The following is a 21,899-nucleotide window of genomic DNA, read 5'->3' as shown; positions in this document are numbered from 1 at the left end:
AAATATTTCAAAGTACAGGTACCTCAGTCACCCAATTCACTCTGTATAACATACTGTATAGATGTTGATACAGTTTCAAGCCTGTGATGATTTTCCACAATTATGGCTGATGAAAAAACATGACATATGATTCAATTCAGACCAACAAAAATACTTTTTAATACAGAAATGTGGGCTTAATGAAAAACATAATATCTGGGTAATGCTGTGTGTTCTGATTATTGATTCTATGTTGCATTGTGTTTCTGTGTTTGTAATGATGTAAAGCACTTTGAAATGCCTTGCTGCTGAAATGTGCTATACAAATAAAATTTGATTGATTGATTGAAAAATCTTCTTTAAAAAAGTACTTTTAATTTGACAAATGAGCCTCAGCAGAATATTCAAATTTATTGAATAGAACTGTATAAACTCTTCTATTTGTAGACTCAAACTCAGATGTTTTTGGATAGTCCCGTTAAAGTATCAATTTTATATAAGTTCTAAACAATTTTAAACTTAAACTTATTTAACAACATGATGTTCGGTTGTATGAACGGCTACCATCTACACTATATTAAAAGTCCATCAGTACAAACTCCCATATTTCTGAACTCCAAGGGGAATTTTCTTCACCTTCACCAATGAATCAGACTTTTTGTTGTACTGACAAAGTACTGAACAAACTTGACATCCACCCCAGATTTAATTTGTTTCTGGTGTTGTTCACTAAAAAAAAAAACACACACACACAAAATAAAATTGTGGATATATTTATTTTTTAAGAAACAGCTTTTCAAAAATGCTCAACTCTTTTGGTTTGGCAAGAAAAAAAACCCAATATTAAAACATTAAAATACAGATGGGAGAAAACCACCTTTACACATGTTTTCAATGGTGGACCCTACTGTGCAGTTTCATAAGTTCTGAAAAACAACATATCACCTCAGTAGCTTTCTGTCTACAGACCAGAAATGTGCCAAAATTAGCATGACATTGGAACGTCTTTAAAACGTGGAGATCTACATGTAACACAATATAATCCAAATGCTAGCGTTTCAGAACATTATCAAAGACTCAACTTATAAAGCTTATGTAGGTTTTCAAATATATCTTTCATTTTTTCTCATGTACTCAGATGCTTTTTAAAAAAAAAATCTATTTAAAAATAAAAGTGTGCCAAACATTTGTTAGCTGAGGCACGCTGGTGAGCATAGGAGGCACTGTGGAATAAAAACATACAGTACAAGTTCAGTTTGATATTTGGTCAGGAGAAGAATTTGGATTTAATGATGCAAATCAGTAGTCCACATTCACAGTTACCATGGATGATGGTACAGCTGTTAATAATCTAGTATTTTTCTTCTGCTCTTCCTCTTGTCTAGTAGCCTCTTGTTACTAGCTGCTTTTATTTTGAAAGGTCACTGCCCTAAATCTGTTACTTCTGATTTCTATTAATTTCTCTGAATGCACTTTAGTCCATCTTTTAAATTAAATAATAATAAAAATCATACAACAACCTTAAGTTACAAATACTCTGTAGGATGTATGCATCGCCCCACAAATATCACAGCAGTTCACTTTAGCTGCCAGTTTTGCGACACACATTTGTTTCTAAGTTATTTGCTGCATTTTTTTTTTTTTCGGTAACAGAATGCACAAAGTTGGGGGAAATCAAAACAAGCTAGTGTATCTTTTCAAGACATCTAGACCAACTGAAACATTGGAAACAGAAAAAATGCACAGCTAGAAACAGAAATACAGATTTTTAAAATAAAACTTAACTGACCTCAGGTAAAAAGATGGAAGCAGAAACATGGGTAAAGAATTTATCCATCAGAGTAAAACGCTGTTGCAGGTTCGTGAAAAAAGTTGAATTGACGGGAACGTGCGAAGAATGGGAACACATAGTGAATTGTCACTTCGGTTGTGTTTGTTAACAATTTAGGTGATTTATTGCATATTATTATTATTATTAAAACTCTAATGAAATACCTGAAGAAGCACATTTGATCTCAGCATTATCTCCTCCAACTTGTCACAAGTGATGCATGCCTAAAGCTTAACTTGGCACTTTCAAAGCAAAGAATGAACAGCAGCATCACAGGCTAGTATTTCTGAAAAATTACAGATTGAACATTTGAAGACAAAAACGCTGCTGCATAACTTCACGTTCTCCTATAAACACCATCCGGTTTTTGTCAACGGTTGCGTTGTGATGCTTACAATAAGACACAAAAAGTAACGGAAAGTGGTGACATGGTTTCAAACAGAAAAAAAACACTGCAGCTTACGTATAATAATTAACATTCTTTCAAATTAAAGTAACTTTTTTGCCAAACATAAGATAACATCAACTTTGTACTCTTGGAGCAAATGGGTTCCTTAGATATTCAACAAAAAAAACTCTGATATTTTCTTATATATTATTTAAAAAAACAACAAAGGGAGAAATGTGACCAATACATCATATATATTAAACCTTTTATCTTTTACATTCATCTTAGATATTTTAACTATGAACTTTGTCATTGTACAAATAATTTCATGTTTGATCATTCAGGTTAAAATTTTTAAAAAATCATCTGTTTTTTTGTATGAAATAAAAATATAATTTAATTCAACCATAGTGAAATTAAAATTTTTTATACTTGTTAATTATAAATGATTTCTGAGTTTTATTTAGCATGCTTGTATCATACTAAATTCACCATTCGGCCACAAATGTCTTTAAAATTATTTGGAGAAAAAAAAAATCAATGTCAGTCTAAAGTAAGTGCTTAAAGACCAGATGACTTTTTTTACTCATATTGAACACCCTTCTCACTTTTTACAATGACTTTGAGTTAAATATCTGAATAAATAATTTATCCCAGGATTTTGTAACATAAAGGGAAGCAGCTTGGTCCCCGACAAAGAGCTAACGTTTAAAACAACAAACATACTGCGACATACAGTATGACCTGATAATGTAGCAGTAACATATTTATAAATATGCAGATAATTATATAAACTATTGTATGTTTTCCCTGACGGATAAAAATGTTGAAGGTGAGAAAAAAATGGCTAATAAAGAGCAGTGTGCAGTAGCTTGTTGGGAATGATGGACACCAGCATTCAAGCACCACTGTTTCTCTGAATCTATTGCTCTGATAATTTGCTATTGAGGTTTCATTATTTGATTTGTTCACGAAAGGAAATGATTGAATATGTGCTGCAGTGTGTGGTCGCTAACACCAAGTGTCCTTGGCATTATCCAGCTTCTCAGATCTCCCTTTAGCATCCACACACCATTTAATACACAAGATGCTGTCCAAGAAAGACGAAGCGTCTGAGATGCTGTTTAAAAGTCTCTTGGTGCGCCGTAAGGACACTTCAGCTGATGTGAGACGCCGAGGGTTGAAGAGAAAGTTATACTGGCCGAGCTTCAGAGGTTCCCTCCAGTCAAATCATGCGTCTACAGTCAGAGTGCAGCACCGGACTGCACCCGGCGTCCCATTATCTCTCAGCCTGCGGTTCCGTCTCCATGTCATTCAGTAGGTACAGGTCTGTGTGGCGGGACAGTCCACCGTCCATCTGAAAGGAGGAAAAAGGTTTCATCACCAGAGAGGAAGCGTCGGATATCAAGTTTGGTTTGTGTTTTTTTGGTTATTATACATGGAAACTAGATGAATCTGTCATAAGGTGCGGTAGAGAGGTGGTGAGGCAGACGCTGAGGACCCAGGTTGGAGTGAATGATGGTTGTTTAATGATGAAATAAATTACAAAAGCACAATAATAAAAGTCCAGGCAGCACAGAATGAACAGAAGGCTAAGGCTCAAAACTGGTAGCCACTGGTAACAGTGGACATCTGACAAAAGACCTGACAGCAAGACAGATTAGACACACCAAATTCAACAAGGACACGACAAAGAACAAGGAACACAGGTGGGTTTAAATAGACAGGGAGACAATCAGGGGAAACAAGAGACAGGTGTATCTAATCAAGGGATAGACGGGACAACAGAGACTCCACAGAACACAGAAACCTAAATAAACACAGAAAAACTCAAATTCTAACAGAATCTGCATTGAATGACAGAAGATACTGAAGACCCCTTCTACTATTACTGATTTTAAAATCAATTTATAATAAAATCAACCATTAACAAGCTGTATCTCTGTTTAACTTTTATAACTTTTTTTTTGACAAGGTTTCAATGAGCATTATAAAAGCAATGGGGTTGGTTAGATTAATGTTATTAACAAATATGGTAGTATATATATATAATATATACTACCATATTTGTTAATAACATTAACAAATATGGTAGTATATATTATATATATATATATAATATATATATATATATATATATATATATATATATATATAATTACAGCACACTGATAAACTATATTTAATTTAGATTAATTGTTCCTGCTGCATCTTGTATTTTATCATCATAGAGTCAACTTTAGAAAATGAAACATCTCAACCAGCTTTATGCGTTACAAGGGAAATCAGCTTCATTTGGGTCAAATTGTGATTGTTTTTAAAGCACCAATTAGCTTACCTTGACAACAAGTGTAACTTTAAATACTTTGTTTTTCTTGATTACAGCTAAGCTCAAAACTTTTCATACCCCTAGCAGATTAAGAATTAAATTTGTTTTTATTTGTTCAAGAAGTTTCTCATATGAAATGAGACAAGACTTTTTTTATAATATAGTAAAACAATGTAAAAGGAGTATCAGTATTACTGTATATTGGCAAGTTGGTCCAAATTAAAATACTGCTCTGCAAATACAATTTAACTATTATTAAGTTCTCTCAATTCACCATTTACATCAGCTATAGTGCAACTATACTCAGTCCAAAATTATCTTAATTAATCAATTTTCAATATGTTTGTTGGGATTTCTGGTTGAATCATAGCATATTTAATATGCCTTTAATTGATAGAAACAAAATGTATTTTGTGTAATAGTGAAAGTATTTAGCTATTAGTAACAATTTTGAGGTGTTACATTTCAAAGTAAGAAAAGTGCTCTGATAAATAAAGTCTGATGAATCTGAGTTTCTCATCATGATCATTCATTTCTCCTGTTAAACAAAAAAAACTACACATTGCTTGGTTCCTAAAATAAATAAAAATTGGGATTTAATATTATCATACGGTGGTGCAACTCAAAAACACATCATTTTAGATAGCTCATAAATTACTTGTTTTTGTGATAAACATACAAACTAGACAACGATGTCATTTCAAAATTTTTCCGATTTTAATGTGAGATTTACCCTGTTAAAATAAAATAATAACAATCATATTTGTTAGCAAAACATGTAACAAACAATAACTTTACACACAGGCTTCCACTAATAAACTGAATTTATTGTTTAATATCAGTATTCAGTCTTATTTGATACACATCTACTCTGAATGTGATGAAACAGAAATAAACCTCAGCTGTCATTTTGATTTTCCTTTTATTTAAAAGATGAAACCCTGGAGTGCAGAGAGGAATAAAATAATCTGGGATTACCGTTTGTCTCAAATTGTAAAAGTTAGAAATCTGGACACATTTCAACAGAGAAAAGGCTTCACCAGCCAGAAGAAAAGAAAGTTTTGTAATTGTCAACCAGATTTAATTTGATCCAGAGCCGCGTCCGACAGAAACCTGGAGACTGTGGAGACGTCCTCACAAGATGAAGGACTTGGAGATTTATTAAAAGGGAAAGTTTTAAAGTAAAGATAATGAGTGCTAATAGTCTCTTAAAGCCAACCTTAAAACTGGCATATTAACTCCTGCCTGCAAAATAAAATCAATATTCAAGTATAATCTTGATTCAGATGTGTTGACATATGATTTTTTTCATTATTTTTTATTAGTTGCATCTTTTGATTCCTCTTGAGAGCTTAGAGCAATTTATCAAATATTTTACAGTTCAATATTTTGCTGCTCCTATTGTGCTTTAATAGTAGTTTGATTAATTTGCTAGCTGCAAAATTAAAGCAGCTCTGAAATTAAGAAACTTTGTAAAAAGAAAATAGAAATCCCTCCACCAGGTCTTCTATTTTCCAGTTGAATTGTAAAGCATAAACACATTACTGGTGGGAAAAGCTTGGAAATAGTTAATCATTGCCTAGTTTTTTTTACATGCCAAAAACCCACAATTTTATCAGTTTGTACACTTTGTAAAAAAATATTAAAGTTTCTTTCATTTTTTATCTTTCTCTTTTTAATATTTCATCAATTTTTGATGGTTAATTAAATCTCATCAGAAGTCAGTCTTTAGACACTGAGACAGAAGAGTCCAACACATGTCCACATATCCATAATTAGCTTTTATTTTGGACACATGGTGTGCTTCGTCAAGCATCGGAAAACAGCAGATATGAGAGAAATATCACATAAACACTTCCAGTGTAGACATCACTTTCTTATTTTCGTAACACTTGTGCGTTTGTCATCTCTTTTATTTTGAGAATATATCTGTGTGAGGTATTTCTAACAGAGAAGAGACCCTAGGTCATGTAAAAATATACTAAAAGGAAAGAGGTGAAAATGTAGAAATCTGGATCCGACCCAACATAAACAAACAACTAATACAAACTGTGACGGTAATTCCCGAGTGTAACTTGAACTGCTGCTTTAACACAGGGCTCCCATCTGCGAACATCTTCACATCACTTGGATATCGCTCAGTTTTATGCTTTTATATTTTATCTAATTTAAAATTTACAAATTCGAACAAATTCAACTTCATGGAAAGAAGAAAATGCGAAGGAATGAAGGAAAGCAATGTCTTTCTAATAATCTAAATGATCCAAGGTTTTTAAATATGTACAGTAAAAGTTAACAGTTTCATACCTGAAAAACACAGATCAAAAAAATGGTACACAAACACGCTTAAAACAGACAGCTGAAGCTAGCAAACTAGCCTTTAATTACTTGTGCTCATCCTGCATATACTTTTAAAATAAATCTAACACGATGATGTTTTACTGGGAAATGCTTATTCTTTAAAAATGTAATAATAGAATATATAAGTAATTTAGAGTATGTCTTTTATCATTACCTTTCTATGGTTTTGAAAGTAATTCAGATACAACCCCATCTCCATTCTACCTGCAGAGCAGTTTTTAAAGCTAAAATATCCTTTGGAAAAACTAGAATACACTGTAAGTCTCTTACTCCCTTATTTACTGACCGTCTTCTACTAAATAAATGTGTTAAACATGTTTCACATATGGAAACTAACAGTGACAGCTGTGTCATATCAAAAAACTACTGCCATGGTCTACATGGTGATGCGCTCTAGGTGTTTTCAAATTTGTTCCTTAACCACAGAAATCATTTATATAAAAAGACAACATACAGCAGAGGCCACGCCTCTCTGGCATCTGAATTATTGAGGCACTAAAACAATTGTTGTGGAGGAAACATGAACCTGAACAAATCTGAGTCTGCATGAGAGTGCACCCTCTAAGGTGCGCCATTTTAAGATTAAAACCGGCCTCAAACTAATCCGATATTAAACTCCACGTTGTGCAAAGAGAAAGTAAAAAGTGACAAAATGTACACTGTATCCCAGTGCATAACAATGAAACATATGCTTCTAGCTTTCTGCATATGCTGAAATCAGCTTATAACACAAAACCAAATGAAAAAAAAAACACTAAGAGACTGAAACTCTACTGGGCTGGATATCATTTGGAGCTTTCTAGTACACAAAAATAAAACAGTACATGTTTATTATAAAGTAACATTTCTGAAACCGTAAATACGACAAAAATATGCAATTTGATGCTACACTTAGGTTAAAACAGCAGAGAACATTGAGGTAGTCATGGTGGAAATCCTTATAAAACAAGGAATGGACTCCTCCATGTAAGCAGAATGTGTGCAGGAGGATAATCCACTCTCATGCAGCACATTAGATTTTTGTCATCAAGTAAAAATACAGTATTTAGTGTGTAAGAATTTTGTGTCGTCTGCTTCATGTGGCATTAATGTTAAAACTGTTAGTAGAGAGGTTCACATAATACGATGTAGGCTTACATTCAGTCTATATCTAGCAAAACAACTGAAAACCAAGAGAAAGAGAAAGACAGCTGGTCTAAACAGTATCATTAACGATCTTCGGCTGCTTGTCATCTAAACCGAATGTAATTTTTACAGATTTACTGCAGCGTTGTGATTTTGTATTCCTATACTTGAAGGGCTGCATGTGGAGAAACACAAATATTCAGCTCCTTAGATGGTTTTTTGTCAGCTACCTATTAGTTATGAAGTTAGAAATGCATAATTTACAGACGTAAAGATGTCTAATGTAGGCTCACATTAGATGAATATCTACTATCACAAGTACCGTAGTTATAAATATCTAAGGAACAAATACAGCTAATTTGATTCCTTAATTAACCGTTTGTTTTAATAATACCAACATCTTACAAACATTTGCCTCATTCATGCTGTGCAGATGTAGTTCTGATATTTCTGAGAGAATAAAAAGCATCAAATGTTGATATCCAGCCCAACACAAGAACAATATGAGAAGAGGAGAGAGTCTGACTTCATGATCCTACAATAAATCCTGGTTGTGTGCAGTGTTCCCCCAGAGGTAAGAGTCATGCAGGCGGATAATGTTGTGTTCAGCTTTAGGAGTCGTACTGAGACTGCTCCTCTATGAACACCGCAGGTCGATTGCTTACCCTGCTGCCACAGTCCAGGCAGGAAACCCCCAGGGCAACCAGGCAGTGCCAAGCCTGCAGACAACCAGAGCAGAGCAAGAGGTCATGACTCGATTTTTGCAAGATTATGACTCATATTACAACAGAGAAGGTCAAATTAGCAAGAATAGCTGCTTTTTTTAAAAGAAAAATTTGTTGCAATTGCATAATCTCACAGTTTTAGTTTGGATTACTACTTATTTCAAACAAAGACACTGATGGCAGTGTCTTTGTTTATGCTAACTACAACATACAGTACAGACCAAAGGTTTGGACACACCTTCTCATTGAATTCAATGAGAAGGTGTGTCCAAACTTTTGGTCTGAACTGAGTACAGACCAAAAGTTTGGACACACAGTTGTGTCCAAACGCTTGGTCTGTACTGTAAGTGTAACTTTATTTTTAATCTAAACTTAACTTTCTCTAATATACTCTCTAAAATCGGAAATTCATATGTCAGTAAATGAATAGAAACAATCTAAAGGAATCTAAAGACATCAAAAACCTTCTTCCATACCATTACAAACATAAACAAGCTAAATTAGTAAGAGCTCGATCCTCTGCTCATGATATCTTAAAATTTAACTTTCCGGTAACAAATACGCTCTCTCCTCTGGGTCAAGAGTTAGAAAAGGAAGAATTTGTGAAAAAGCACTTTATGCCTAATATTTCTTTGTTAGAGGACCTGTTATGTTGTGAAACCTTTATGATGGCAAAATAAAGTATTTAAAATACTGACAAATTTTAAAAATATAATCTTTGTCTTAAAGCTGAAACCGGATCATCACTTAGTTTTTCAACAGGTCAATGATTCAGAACATACAATCAAACACAAAAGTCCAACAGAAAACCTGTTTTCTACCCAGGATTGTGGACAGTCCAGAGACTGTGCAACAACAACAAAAAAAACAGTCAAAGATTTCTCTCTTTGTGTTGCAACCTTGTGAAATATTATAGGAGAAGAGTAAGAGTCATCCTGTTGGCAAACGATTTCTCAAAGTAGTTGGGGTACTAATAATTGTCCCACCAGTGATTCTGTTTAAAGTAATTATTGCCTAAATTTGGATTTTAAAAAATCTATTTTTGTGGTTGAAATGTACCTGAAAGCTGACAAAGTTATGGGTAAAGTAGTTGAAAGTGGAGGGAGCGATGGACCTAGGAAGACTAATTAATGTGAGATTAGGCTACAGCAATTAAAGACAACACTGCACTAAAGAGAAGCAGCACACCAAGTGCACAGTTTTAATAAAATAATGAATAAATCCCAGTTAGACCCGATAAAAAAAACCCAGGATTTTATCTCTTGAACCCACCAGGTAGATCACGAAGGCCAGGTATGCCAAGGAGAGGAGAGCAGCGATAACGTAGAGCAGGATGCTGTTCAGCGCAGTCACATAAACAATCACAAAGTACATGTTGATTGCACAAACCACCAGGATGAGGACGCCTCCTGCAATCTTCCACGCCCTTAAAGAAAAAAAAATCTTCTATTTAACATGACAGTTTTCAGAAAATTGACCAAGTTGAAAAAACTCTGAACACTAACGTAACTTTAAAAAAAATATATATATATATATATATATACATATATACACAAAATATAACCTTGTAATTTAAGCAAAGTTAAATTGTTTCACTTCTTTAACCCAGACACCTTAATCGACCCTTTCAGTTCCCTTCTTGTAATGAGGAATTGATCTAAAAATACTGTGAGAACGTCAGTGGGTCAGGACTCAAGAAATCAATAGAGACTCTATTAAACTAACAGAAATGTTTGACTTACAGCCCGTTAGCAAAGTCATTCATGATGGAAGTCAGACTGGTGAACGTCAGGATCGGGATCAAAGCAAACGGAAGCTGTTGGAGAAGAAAAATGATTATTAATACACAGCAGCGTTACATAAAACGCAACAAAAAAACGCTTAAGATGCGTGTTATTACTTTAGTTTCTCCTGACCTGCATGCTTTGAAGCACATTGAGGAAGTCGTTCATCCCCGTCAGATGGTGAACGTCCTGGAAAATGGCGACGAGGAGCGTTGGCGTGATAGCGATGGAACGGGTCAGCAGCACCCGAGCAAAACGAGACCACTTCAGGTTCAGAAACCCCTGAGCAAAAGGTACAAAATAACACCATTTTGCAACTTTTTAGACATCGTTTGGAAAAACTGTAAAGCAGCAGATGCTACACGTGAAATGATGAGCAGCAGGTTTTCTCACCTCCATCACAAACTGTCCAGAGTAAGTGCCCGTCATGGTGGAGCTCTGACCGGCTGCCAGAATCCCGACAGCCCAGATGTAGAGAGCTGCAGGTCCAAAGAAACACCCCAACACCACTCCCTGCGCAAAATGTACAAAAATACAGCGATCGCCTCATTAAACATATATTTATTCATCTGTCGGTAGGATGAAAGAGTGAATATTTATTAATGAATCCAGGTGCAGCTAAAAGAAATCTGAATATCACCGAAATGATTATTGTTCAGAGAGAGAAATATTTTAAAGGCTTAGTGCATTTAATTGAGCTAATAAAAAAACAGAATTCAGTAAATTTGATTATCACATAAAACCAATGAGTCAATGTAAGTCCATGTAATGCACATTAAAAATACTGAATACTCGGGTCTCGTTTTGCAGAAATTAGTTCAACAGGTCTGAAGCACAAAGGCAGCTGCAGAGCACAACTTATGACGTCCCCCAATTTCTCTAATAGTTTTAAGCTCATAGTTCTCTCAAAGCTGCTTGTGCACATTTCCCAACAATACTTTTTCCTTTTACTAAACTTTCTATTAATATACTTAAATACAACCCTATGAACTGCCAGCTTCTTTAACAATGCTCCTTTGTAACTTCCTCTCCTTCTAAGATGTTGATTTCTTTCTGCTGGTCAATTTCCCAGTTAGAAGAATAATCTATGAATGTGTAGCCAGTAATGTAGCATTTCTCTAATAATTTAATTCGGTTAATTCAGAAACTGAATTTTGAGTTTCTATGAACTTTAACTCATCAAACTGTAAACAAAACATTTGAAAGATGTGATTAAAATGCATGTAAAGAAAAATGTTTTATTCTTTTAATATATATGTTTCTTTACAAGACAAAAATAAATTCTTAGAGAAATCTCTAGATATTTTTAACAGGACATTAAAAAAAACCTCTAGTAAAACCTACAAATAAAAGAAACTGTGTTGCCAGGAGTTTGGATTGCATTTGTTAAATGAAGTTGTCAAAAATAAATCCAGAATAAATTGATTATTTGAGCACCTCTGTGTTTTATTTTAAAAATCTCCATAAAGCTATGTTTTCTTTCTACTCAAGTTAGATTAAAGAATTGTTTCACAGCTACAGCTGTCTATATCTGCACATAAATGCTTACATGTAAAATATCCAGGATCTTCATGTATCTGTGATTAAGTTTTACGTTTTACCTTGTTAGACCTTAAAAAAACAGCAATAACTTTCTTTCAGTGTGCTGCAGATAAATGTTTAAACCTGTGCTCTCCACAGATGAAAAGATTTTCTAGTCTAAAAGCTAAAACTCTGCATCAGAGCTTATTGTATTTATGTCTGTTGTTGAGCAGACATACCCCTTTGTAGATGTCCACCTCCAGAGTGCCATTGTTGAGAGGGAAGAGGTCGTCGTGGTGGATGCCGGTCTTGTTGCACTCATCGTACTGCAACACAATAAGCAACAACTAAATCTACATTTTGTGTTAAATTACTCTTTAAAAAAAAAAGATCTTCAGCAATCCGTCATCAGTTAGCAATCAGTAGAGCGATCATACTCACCACGTCCATGTTAGTTTTATTGTAAAAAGCCTGAGCAAAGACTGCGACGACGAAGACGTTGATGAGGAAGGACACGAAAAGGGCGACAGATGATTCGATAAAAAAGTACTTATTGGCTTCTTTTACTTCCTTCTTATTTTTCCGATCCACTTCTCTGGACTAAAAAAAAAAAAGAACCACCATTTCTGTGTTTTTCTCATTTTAGAAAACTTGTTGATGAATTCTCTCAGGATATAATTATCTTTTCTTTTTTTTTTTTTACCTTTACAAGCGCTGAGTGCAGGTAGATGTTGTGGGGCATGATGACAGCACCAACGATTCCCACGGCCTGCTCCAGCTGCACGGGCCCGCAGTCAGCACAGTACGGCAAAAACATCCCTTTAAGAACCTCTCCCTGATCCGGTTTCACCAGAACGTACTGGAGTTGGTCAACAGGAGGAACAAGAGAGAAAGAACAATGTTAGACGTTTTCTTTTTCCCAGAGTGAAATGATGATACAACAAATGGATCTAATGAATGTGAATGTTCACTAATCCACACACAGTGGAAATGTTCTAACATTCTTAAAAGTCTAAGTGTGAGCCAGAAACTGAAACAATACGAATGAGGTCAAAAATAATTGTCACACATCCAGTCAGAATTATTGATGGGTCCAACGCAAGTGTGGTTCTCTAAAACTAAGCCTAATTCTTATTATTTTTATCTTTAATATTTAAAGTTTTATGTTGCTATATATAATAATTCCACTCTGAAAAAGAAGAGTTCAGCTGTAGCTTGAAAAACCCAAATTTAATACGACGCCCACTGTGTCAGGTGTGAAGGAAGCTCACCTCATAACCAAAACTTATGGCCATTACAGTAATCAGAAATCCAAAGAAAGCTTCAAGTTTCCTCAAGCCTAAAGAGATAAAACATGTAAAAACACTAGAACTAATCAGAAAGGTGTTCTTTGTCTGGTTATAAATTGTTACACACCGTATTTGTCTAAAAAGAGGAACACAAATGTGTCTGTGATGGTGATGAGAACTCCTGCCCACAGTGGGATCCTGGATAATTACAAAAAGGGAAGAAAACGATGAAGATGCACTCAAATTTTGATCTATTTTTAATCCACAGCCGAAAACAAAGCACCTTACCTGCCCACTGACAGAAGGTTGAAAGCTATGGCACAGCCGATGACCTCCTGCATGTCTGAACCAATAATAGCCAGCTCGATCATTAACCAGAGAATAATCCGTGGAACCTGGAAGAAACAACCGTTTATTTGAGAAATAATTACAAAACAACCACCGCTTCTGACAACTATGACCAGCAGGAAGGAGGGGATCAGGTAGAAACTCACGGTGGGATACTGGCGGTTGCAGACCTCAGCCAGGTGCATCCCGGTGACGACGCCGAGGCGTGCAGCGAGCCTCTGCAGCAGCAGCCCAATGATGGTGGACACAAGCAGCACCCATAGGAGCTGCCAGAGAGGGAGAATCAGCACAGTCATCTCTGATGGATCTACTTTCATTCACCAGCATTACAACTCATAAATTCAGAGCCTAAATGTGTGCAATAGGTTTCATATCGTAGATGCTTGAGGTAAAGAAAATCTATTGAACCCGTCGCTGAATACAGGTTGACTAGTTGTCCAGCAGACAGTAACTGGCTGCAGGTGGGCTAGCTATTCACAGAGCGGAAAAAATGAAGTGTGCCAAATCAATCTGAAACCAAATACTTTCCTGAATAATAATATCTCTCATATAAATTAATTGGTATGTTCTTGTTTTCTCACAGAACATGTAGATTAGCTGTAAAGCACAATTAAGAAAGACGTATGGATTGGTTTATTCAAACTTCTACTTAAAACTGTCGTCTTCCAGCTGCTCTGCTGATTTAAAGCAGAAATAATTAAACAGTGTTTAATATTCATTGGCTGTATATGAGGTTATACTGCCTTAAGAAAAGCAGGGCAAATATCCACTTTTCACCTTTAATTTTAGTCTAGAATATGCCTAAATGTACAAATAAACAGATTTATTTTAGGTTTTGAGGTCTGCTTTGATGCACAGATTAACATTTTTTATTCAGTACCTTAAAACCAGCTTTTGCCCCAGACTGCAGGTCTGATTCGATGTTCCCAGGATCCAAGTAAGCAATGCTCATCAAAAACCCCGGTCCGGTGAAAGCCCAGAGTTTACGGAAACTGAATATCTGACAGGGAGAAGCAGCTGGTTTTTAATTCTCAAAATGGCTACAAAACCAAAGTGCAATAAATCACCCAACATTTATGCCAAGCTTCATTTAAATATTAACAGGCAAAAAGGAATAAAAATCACAAATAAAATGTGAAAACGGCATACTAATGAAAAAAATGACTCATCATTAAAGAACTTACTTAAAGATTTACACTCAGATTGTTTGAAATTTCCCATGTTCTTACCTGGTTGGGACTTTCTGGAATGGGAACCCTCTCCTCAAAGTAGGTGGAGAAAGGTTCCTCTTGTGCCACAGGTGAGGCAGGAGGAGAGATGGTGCTGTAATGGTTCGACTGGACTCCATTTTCCTGCTGGGAATCCTCTGAGACAGACACACAGGTTTCACAGAAAACTCCGTCAATATATGGCAGCGTGGATTCTTCTCCTTTTAGAGAGTTTATCAGGAAGGAGATACATACGGGCAGGAACTAGATCTCAGATATATAATGCTTCTTCATTAACCAAAACTTTCTAAAAAGTGTTCTGGAAGGAGCAAAGAATGAAAAAACAAACACATCTTAGGTATAACTAAATGCAATTTAAACACTGGTTATAAATCTGGATTTATTCATGACTTTTTGAGGCCTTAATTCAGAAAAAATATATAAAACTTTCTAGATTATGAAGGAAACTTGGTTTAGTTACTTGGTAATATCATTTGTGGTGTATTATTGGTGATGCACAATCAAAGAAAGAATCTGTAACAGACATTCAATCTTTTATTTTCTTTCACAGGATCAAAACTGTAAAAGTTAAAGATTTTCTGGTGTCAAATATCAGCTATTCTACTGCATTAAAACCTCTTTGAATCACCAGAATCAGCTGACTCTTTTCCAACAAACCCAACAGCAGAGTCTCCACATGGATTCTGACGAAAGATAAACACAAACTTGAGACTCATTCTGTTTGAGTTCAATATTTGCTCAACTCATTCTTCTCACATTTAGCATTGCGTATATTTAGCTGCCTCACAGCAGCGGTGCACAGTAAGATCCTCAATACAAACAAGTAATTAACATCTAATGCAACTCTGCCACACAAGTAGTCTGAAACCTGCAACTGCATGTATTAACTCAGGCTGCAAAACCTCCAATTAGTCACAACTTGAACTAAAATTTGCTATGACAACACTTGAAAGGAAAATAATTATTTCCAAACCTACAAATAAGTTTTCCCTTTACTTATAATTGATGTTTGAGGTGATAAATGTACAACTGTATAAATGCAACTCACTGAGTCTGGAGCGTTCCTGCTTCCTTGAACTCATCTCCAACTCACTGCAGGTCCTAAAGTCCACTGTTGCCTAAGAATGACTCTGCCTTTATACGCTGCTGCCTCTGGGTGTGTGTTTTTTCCAATACAGGACAGGGGGAGGGATTATGTCACACTGACAGAAAGGTGTTGTGTTGTGTTATGTGTCAAAACATGATTTGAACACAAAGCATATCCCAGAAATAAGCCTTTAAATGTATTTGGTAACTTTCAACAGTGTTTTATTCAGGTTACTTGTCATTTGAACATTTTAAACTAACTTCAAAATACATTGCAACCTCAGGGAGGCACTCAGAGTGAGATGTGAAGTTTCTCCGGCTTAAAGGAGGTGCTACCTTCCAGGAGGTCTCCGTTCTGCTCGCCTGTCATCAGGGCAGGCTGCAAGATCCCCGGGAAGGTGAGGGATGAATGTCAGCCGCACCTGCAACAAGACAACAGTTTATGAGAGAAACAAGAATGAGTATTTATTAGCTTTAAATGAAATGAATGCTTTACAAATGTAAAAAAAAAAAAAAGAAGCAACTTCAATGACTTTGCAGAAATTTGTTAACTGTAAAAATCACAAGTCACCCTCATGATTAAGCAACACTGAAATCAAGGCAAAAGCCACAATGTGGAGGAGAACTTTCACAGGAAGCTTCAACTTCACCACAAGCACAACGGTTTCACTTCCGTTACAGTCTGAACTGTACCGTCAGCACGCAAAACTCCAAAACAGAGTCATGTCTTAGTTTTTCACATCAAAAGTAAAGCAGACAGCTGTGTTTATTACACAGTCTGGGCACATGACTGTGGCATGATGGGGCGAGTAAGGAGCTGAGGAAGCAGACAGGGCAGCTTTTCCAGCAGTCAAGGTTTCCAGGAGAAAACCACTTCCTCACAATGAGGTGGTTTCGGGAATAGTTAACCAAAAGTCACGTTCTGCTTCAACGACTTCGTCAAACAATAACAATCCACAAAGTAATATTAATGAAGAGTTTTAGTATAACTGTAAGAAAAAAACACATCAAAGTTGAATGTTCTCCATTATGTTCTTCATTTCGTGAAGCATCTGTCTTTGTGCAATCATCTTCAGAGTGGAATCAACAAAGGAATCAACAAAAACCACCAAAGAAGACATGAGCGCAACTTCCTTTTTCACAAAATGTAAACAAAAATAGCAATAGATATTAGCAGTTGTATAATTTCGCTTTTGTCTTTAATGATAGACAACAGGGCATTTCTCCGTCTAGCACTAAACAATCGCGAGTATTTGTTTAGGTTCCATTTACCCAGACTGCCCTGCGCTATAGTCTGCTTTCTGCTTTTGGAGCGGTCTCCAGTCCGTTTGGTATTTAAAACGCACCAGAGTTCAGTTCAAACGAGCCGAGACCTAAGTTTTTAGGCATACCAGAGAGAGTTTGCGTTTTTGGTGGTTGATTGCACATTCTCACCTCCCCAAACCAACCGGACTTTCATCCTAGAGCTCCATTAAAGCGGACTAAACAGCGCTGGTGTGAAAGCACCCTAACACTGAAGTACCTGAGCTTCCTCTGTCTGTCCTGCTCCTTTGGTTATACAGTAAGAAGAAATAGAGGAGAAGCCATCAGCAAAATGAAGTCTTCATCAATGCAATGTGACCTGGAGGAGATCAGAATCAGGTTCTGCTGAAGCTTTAGAGAAGAGCAAGTTTGTTTTTATAGTAGCCTTCAGCTTGTCTGTGTTGTTGGGTCTGGGTTTGATGGCTAATCAAGCTAATCACAGCTATAACATGGACATAAAAGCAGGTTTTGGGCAGGAGGTAATTCCTGCAGGAAAATGAAATCAATCTCTCTTCAATACTCATCAGCAGAAAGAAGCATGAATTGATTTAAAACTTCCTGAGAGGGGGCTGCTCCCACTATAGACTTCAGAAAACACAGTGGAGCAACACTGACTGATGTTGGGTCACAATCACCACTATCTGAGGAAACGTCACACTGGGCTTGAAGCAGCTTGAATTGTGTGCCTCTCCACTCTTCCTCCAGGCTCTGAGTCTTTGCAAGGGAAATGTAATTATGTACTTTCAGCTAAAAAGTGGGATGTTGCACCATTGAGCAACAGTCCAGTCCTTTTCTCCTCAGCCCAGGTATTAATGTTAATACAAATTAAGATGCAATCCAGCGTCGAGTTTTCCATTTCTAACATTGATCCTTGCACATTTTTCCATATTTAAGTCAGACGTTTTGATGATTCATGCTGACATGAAACAGAATACTTTTTTATTTGAAGAGAAATTGTCCCAGGACTGGATTTGCTCAGTGGACATGCACTGATTAATGGGTTGAAGGACACTTAGGTTCACTATGACTTACACCCAACTATTTGTCATGTGCTCTCTCATGTGACCACACTGTCAGCAGACTCTGAAACCAGAAACACCAGCAAGAGGTTGAACACAAAGTGCCAACTGATAAATACCATTGTACTTGAAAAATTAAATGAAAATACAAAAGTATTTCTGAACTCCTACTAAATGATTTTACTAACAATTTGCATCCATAAATTGAACATTTCTAATTCCTAAGTGTTCACCCAGCAGCTAATTCTTTTTAATGCTAATCTTCTGATAAAAACAAAACACTTATTCAGCTTTCAGCTCTGGAACAAGGTTCAACATAAAGATTGGATTGATTTTTCTCGCTTAGCTACTCAAGTGAAGTGGTTTGGCCTCATGGGAAATTGTTAACCAAATGAGTCAGAGGCAGAAAACCTCACAGGTTAGATTGAAACTAAAGGCCTCTTCTCGTTTTCCTCTGTCTTTCAAGTTGCAACGTTCAGACATTGGGTCTAATTTAAAGCCCACACATCATATCTATCCTCCAGCAGATTTCCTCTTAGTCTCAACAGAACCTCCTGGCTCAATGTTTTATTTCGTCTACTAATTTTGCTATCTTCACCGAGTCTGGGAGGTCAGCATGTGTTGTTCCTGTCCCAGTGTGTCTTGGATTACAGCCACAGATTGTGTAACTCTTCCAAAATGTCACCAACAATCTTGTCAAATTCACTGTAGAGGTTCAGTCACCCCCCAACAGTGATACAATAAATATGTAAAAACAGTGTTGAAATAAACTGCATAATTTCATAACATTGACTCTGACATGGCAGTCCTTTAAGTACATTTATTTAGCATCCAATGAAAAGCTCTCATTGAAAATGTATTATTTCTTACAAAAATCACCTGTACAATAATACTTCCTCATTAAAATTGTGACAGTTTTAAGTTTAGATTCCAAAAAATGTAATTTATTATATTACTCTTCAAAATGGGAAACACAAGAGAGCATTCTGTTCGGGTAAGGCAAACTTTGGGTGATCTTTGTATGTCAAGTGATGGCTAGATGCTATCTAGATGTGTATCAGTTGTTTAGCAGGAAAATGATGCCATAATGTATGTGGTTTCAGATGCCAGGGAATTTTAAATATAAATATGTCAGCAATATGTTTATGTTTTAAAATATTTATATAAATCAGTGAATTAGTTGCTAAGCCTAAGCTGTGAAGGAGCCTGCTAATGATGCAGTGATTTAAGTCAGGTTAGCTAAAGCAGGGAAATAATTAAAATAAGATGCAGCATTATCAGGACCGGAGTTGCACACCTTGATCTACACAGGTTTATGCAAAAAGTGGTAGTTCGGGTATTAGAGAAAGATAAGTGCTGTCCTATTTGTTATAGAAGTAGAAACACCAGGAGCACCAATAACTTTCCAACCAGTGAGTTAGTTAAAAACTATTGTTTCTCAAATTAAAGGTTGGATGTTTCTATAACAATCCGTGTGTAATTATGCTGCTGCTTTTATTTTATGGCTCTTTACCAGGGTAGCCAATAAAATTTGTCCACATCTGAATGCCAACATCAGAAAAGGCGTGTCATTACCTTAGAACTGACTGCAAAGAACAACATTATTTTTAACCAAGAGAATGAATTACAAGCTTGGGGGAATAACCATGTTTCAATAAAACTTTACAGAATGTCGTAAAGCTGAATTCACCACGCTGACATCAACTAAAATCTGGATGATGCAATAATACAACGTGTCACTTAGTCACTCATTCACCAAACTTCCCTCCAAACATCAGTTAAAACTACAACATAATCTGTACAGAACAGCTTTTACTATCACTACATTTAAAACGCCTCCCAAACCGACAAGTTGTAAGTTAGGTCCCACCCCTCACAGTGGGATTTACAGACATTTACATTAAACAGCAAAAACATTTTTTACTAAAAGTAAGGACATGACAAACATTGGATTTGCAAAATTGGCAACTGAGGTCACAATAAGGCTTTGGTTCATGTTGATGTAATGAATAAAGGTCAATACAAAGCAAACGGGTTAGGAAATATTCTGTTTACTGTGCATATTAGTTCCACAACTGAGGCTGTCATTACACCTGCATGGGCTTGAAACAAGAAGAAAATGTGTAGAAGAATGTTTATATTTTATTCTGTGGCCTTGTTTTCAAAATAGATTACTATTTACTGGACACATTGTATTAAAATACCACTGGAAACTGTTTTTCACTAGTCAATGGTCCCACATATTCATTGAATTCATAAAAACTACACAACTCCCACCTTTTACAGTGTATGAAGACATCAACAAACTGCTCATTGCCCATTGCTTGAGTTTAAAAAATATATATACAAGTAATCTGATATAGTTTAGGGACACCTTTTTTCATGTAAAAATAAGATAAATTGTGTAATTAATTAATTCTATAATGGATTAAAAACTATACTTTTAATCCATTAAAATATTCCTTAGCAAGTAAAACAATTCTAATCATTTAAAAACTGTGAATCCTGCTAGAAAAAAGGAACTGAGTATTGATATTGGCCAGTAAAAGTCTGGTTGGTGCATATTTAGAAATTAGGCATCAATTTATAAAGCAACTACTTTTTTCTTAATACAAGAAAATGAATGTTTCTGGAGTGTTTAAGGCATAATTTGTTTCACAAGACAAAGCATTTTCCCCTATAATACCATAATTAATACAATCAGAAAAAGACAAATGTATTTCTCAGGCTTTTTGGAAGTAATGAATTTCCTATTAACTCAAATAAACCAATTATAAATGCAACAATTTTACCACATTGCTATGACGTTTGAGAGCAAGTACTATTAGGAGGATATCAATGTTAGTAATACTGTAATAATGCCAGCACCCTAAACTAAAACCTCGTGCAGGTGGTGCAAAACCACAGTAAGAGGCTACTGACAGATAAAAACAATACTCTGCAAGCCTTTAGATGTCCAAGATGGAGAAGGAAGCACTCACCAACATGCATCCGTCAGGTCGGTACACCCACATGTATAAGCCATGCAGTAACAAAGCCTACAGTAACCCCCAAAAAGCAACCATGCTTCGCCAACATCGACACTTTCCGAGTGCAGTTCATGATTAAGGTTAAGCTAACCCCTTCCCATGATGTACAAAGTATTTATTTAGCTCTGCTAACGTTAGCCTGACCGTGTAAATAATTTTTTTTTTTACCTGTGCGTAAGTTCAGGGAGTTAAAATATCAGCCTGCGTCTTGAGTCCCCCGGTTAGTTTATAAAATACATCATTTATTCAAACTTGAAGTTAGCGAAGCACGTTATCGATGGAAAGCTGGTCAAAGTAGCGTCAACTGTAGGTGTAAGTGAAAGTGCGCATGTGCAGTATCTCTGCGTTGTTGTGATTGGTTGGTTCACCAGACTACTGACGAGCTTCTGATAGGTCGACTGTAGCACACCTGGGTGTCGCGAGGGACATCACTTCAATGCTTCAAATATTTTACATATCCACTCACTCAGTTTTCATTTTGTTCTGTGTTTTATTTCCTGTTGGTGATTTTGGTCACAATTAATCAACAACGTTTTTCATCTGATGGAAAATTA

General features: G+C 35.9%; 1 protein-coding gene across 4 annotated transcripts; it reads right to left on the bottom strand.

Moving 5' to 3' along the window:
* Nucleotides 1–370: 370 nt before the first annotated feature.
* LOC114136286 (natural resistance-associated macrophage protein 2-like) lies at nt 371–21,675 on the bottom strand. 4 transcript variants are annotated; one of them, XR_003593770.1, is made up of 18 exons: nt 21,514–21,675; nt 16,332–16,417; nt 14,910–15,046; nt 14,561–14,680; nt 13,827–13,946; nt 13,621–13,727; nt 13,460–13,530; nt 13,315–13,382; nt 12,747–12,902; nt 12,485–12,643; nt 12,283–12,369; nt 10,916–11,035; nt 10,655–10,804; nt 10,481–10,554; nt 10,011–10,164; nt 8,679–8,732; nt 817–3,555; nt 371–402 (listed from the first exon to the last, which is right to left on the bottom strand). XR_003593770.1 is itself a non-coding variant. In XM_028004191.1 (17 exons), the coding sequence occupies exons 2-17, from the start codon at nt 16,363–16,365 to the stop codon at nt 3,478–3,480; spliced, it is 1,689 nt and encodes a 562-aa protein (XP_027859992.1). In that variant the 5' UTR covers nt 16,366–16,417; nt 21,298–21,318; the 3' UTR covers nt 1,128–3,477. The 4 variants fall into 4 exon arrangements, 3 of the variants coding, with proteins under 3 accessions (XP_027859992.1, XP_027859993.1, XP_027859994.1); XM_028004191.1 differs by lacking the exons at nt 371–402; nt 21,514–21,675 and adding an exon at nt 21,298–21,318 and having other exon boundaries at nt 1,128–3,555; XM_028004192.1 differs by lacking the exons at nt 371–402; nt 16,332–16,417; nt 21,514–21,675 and adding an exon at nt 15,958–16,269 and having other exon boundaries at nt 1,128–3,555.
* Nucleotides 21,676–21,899: the final 224 nt, after the last annotated feature.

Source organism: Xiphophorus couchianus, chromosome 20, assembly GCF_001444195.1.
Source record: "Xiphophorus couchianus chromosome 20, X_couchianus-1.0, whole genome shotgun sequence".
In the NCBI taxonomy this organism is placed as follows: Eukaryota; Metazoa; Chordata; class Actinopteri; order Cyprinodontiformes; family Poeciliidae; genus Xiphophorus; species Xiphophorus couchianus.
This window is presented reverse-complemented; position numbering and strand designations above follow the sequence as displayed.

Bases quoted from the DNA above. Each gene is read 5' to 3' on its own strand.
- LOC114136286 (XM_028004191.1), bottom strand. From the start codon at position 16,365: ATGACAGGCGAGCAGAACGGAGACCTCCTGGAAG. The intron at 11,036-12,282 runs GTATGTCTGCTC...CATTTTGCGCAG, and splicing joins AGGTGGACATCTACAAAGGG to GGAGTGGTGTTGGGGTGTTT. The intron at 10,165-10,480 runs GTAAGTCAAACA...TTTTTCTTTAAG, and splicing joins AATGACTTTGCTAACGGGCT to GGCGTGGAAGATTGCAGGAG.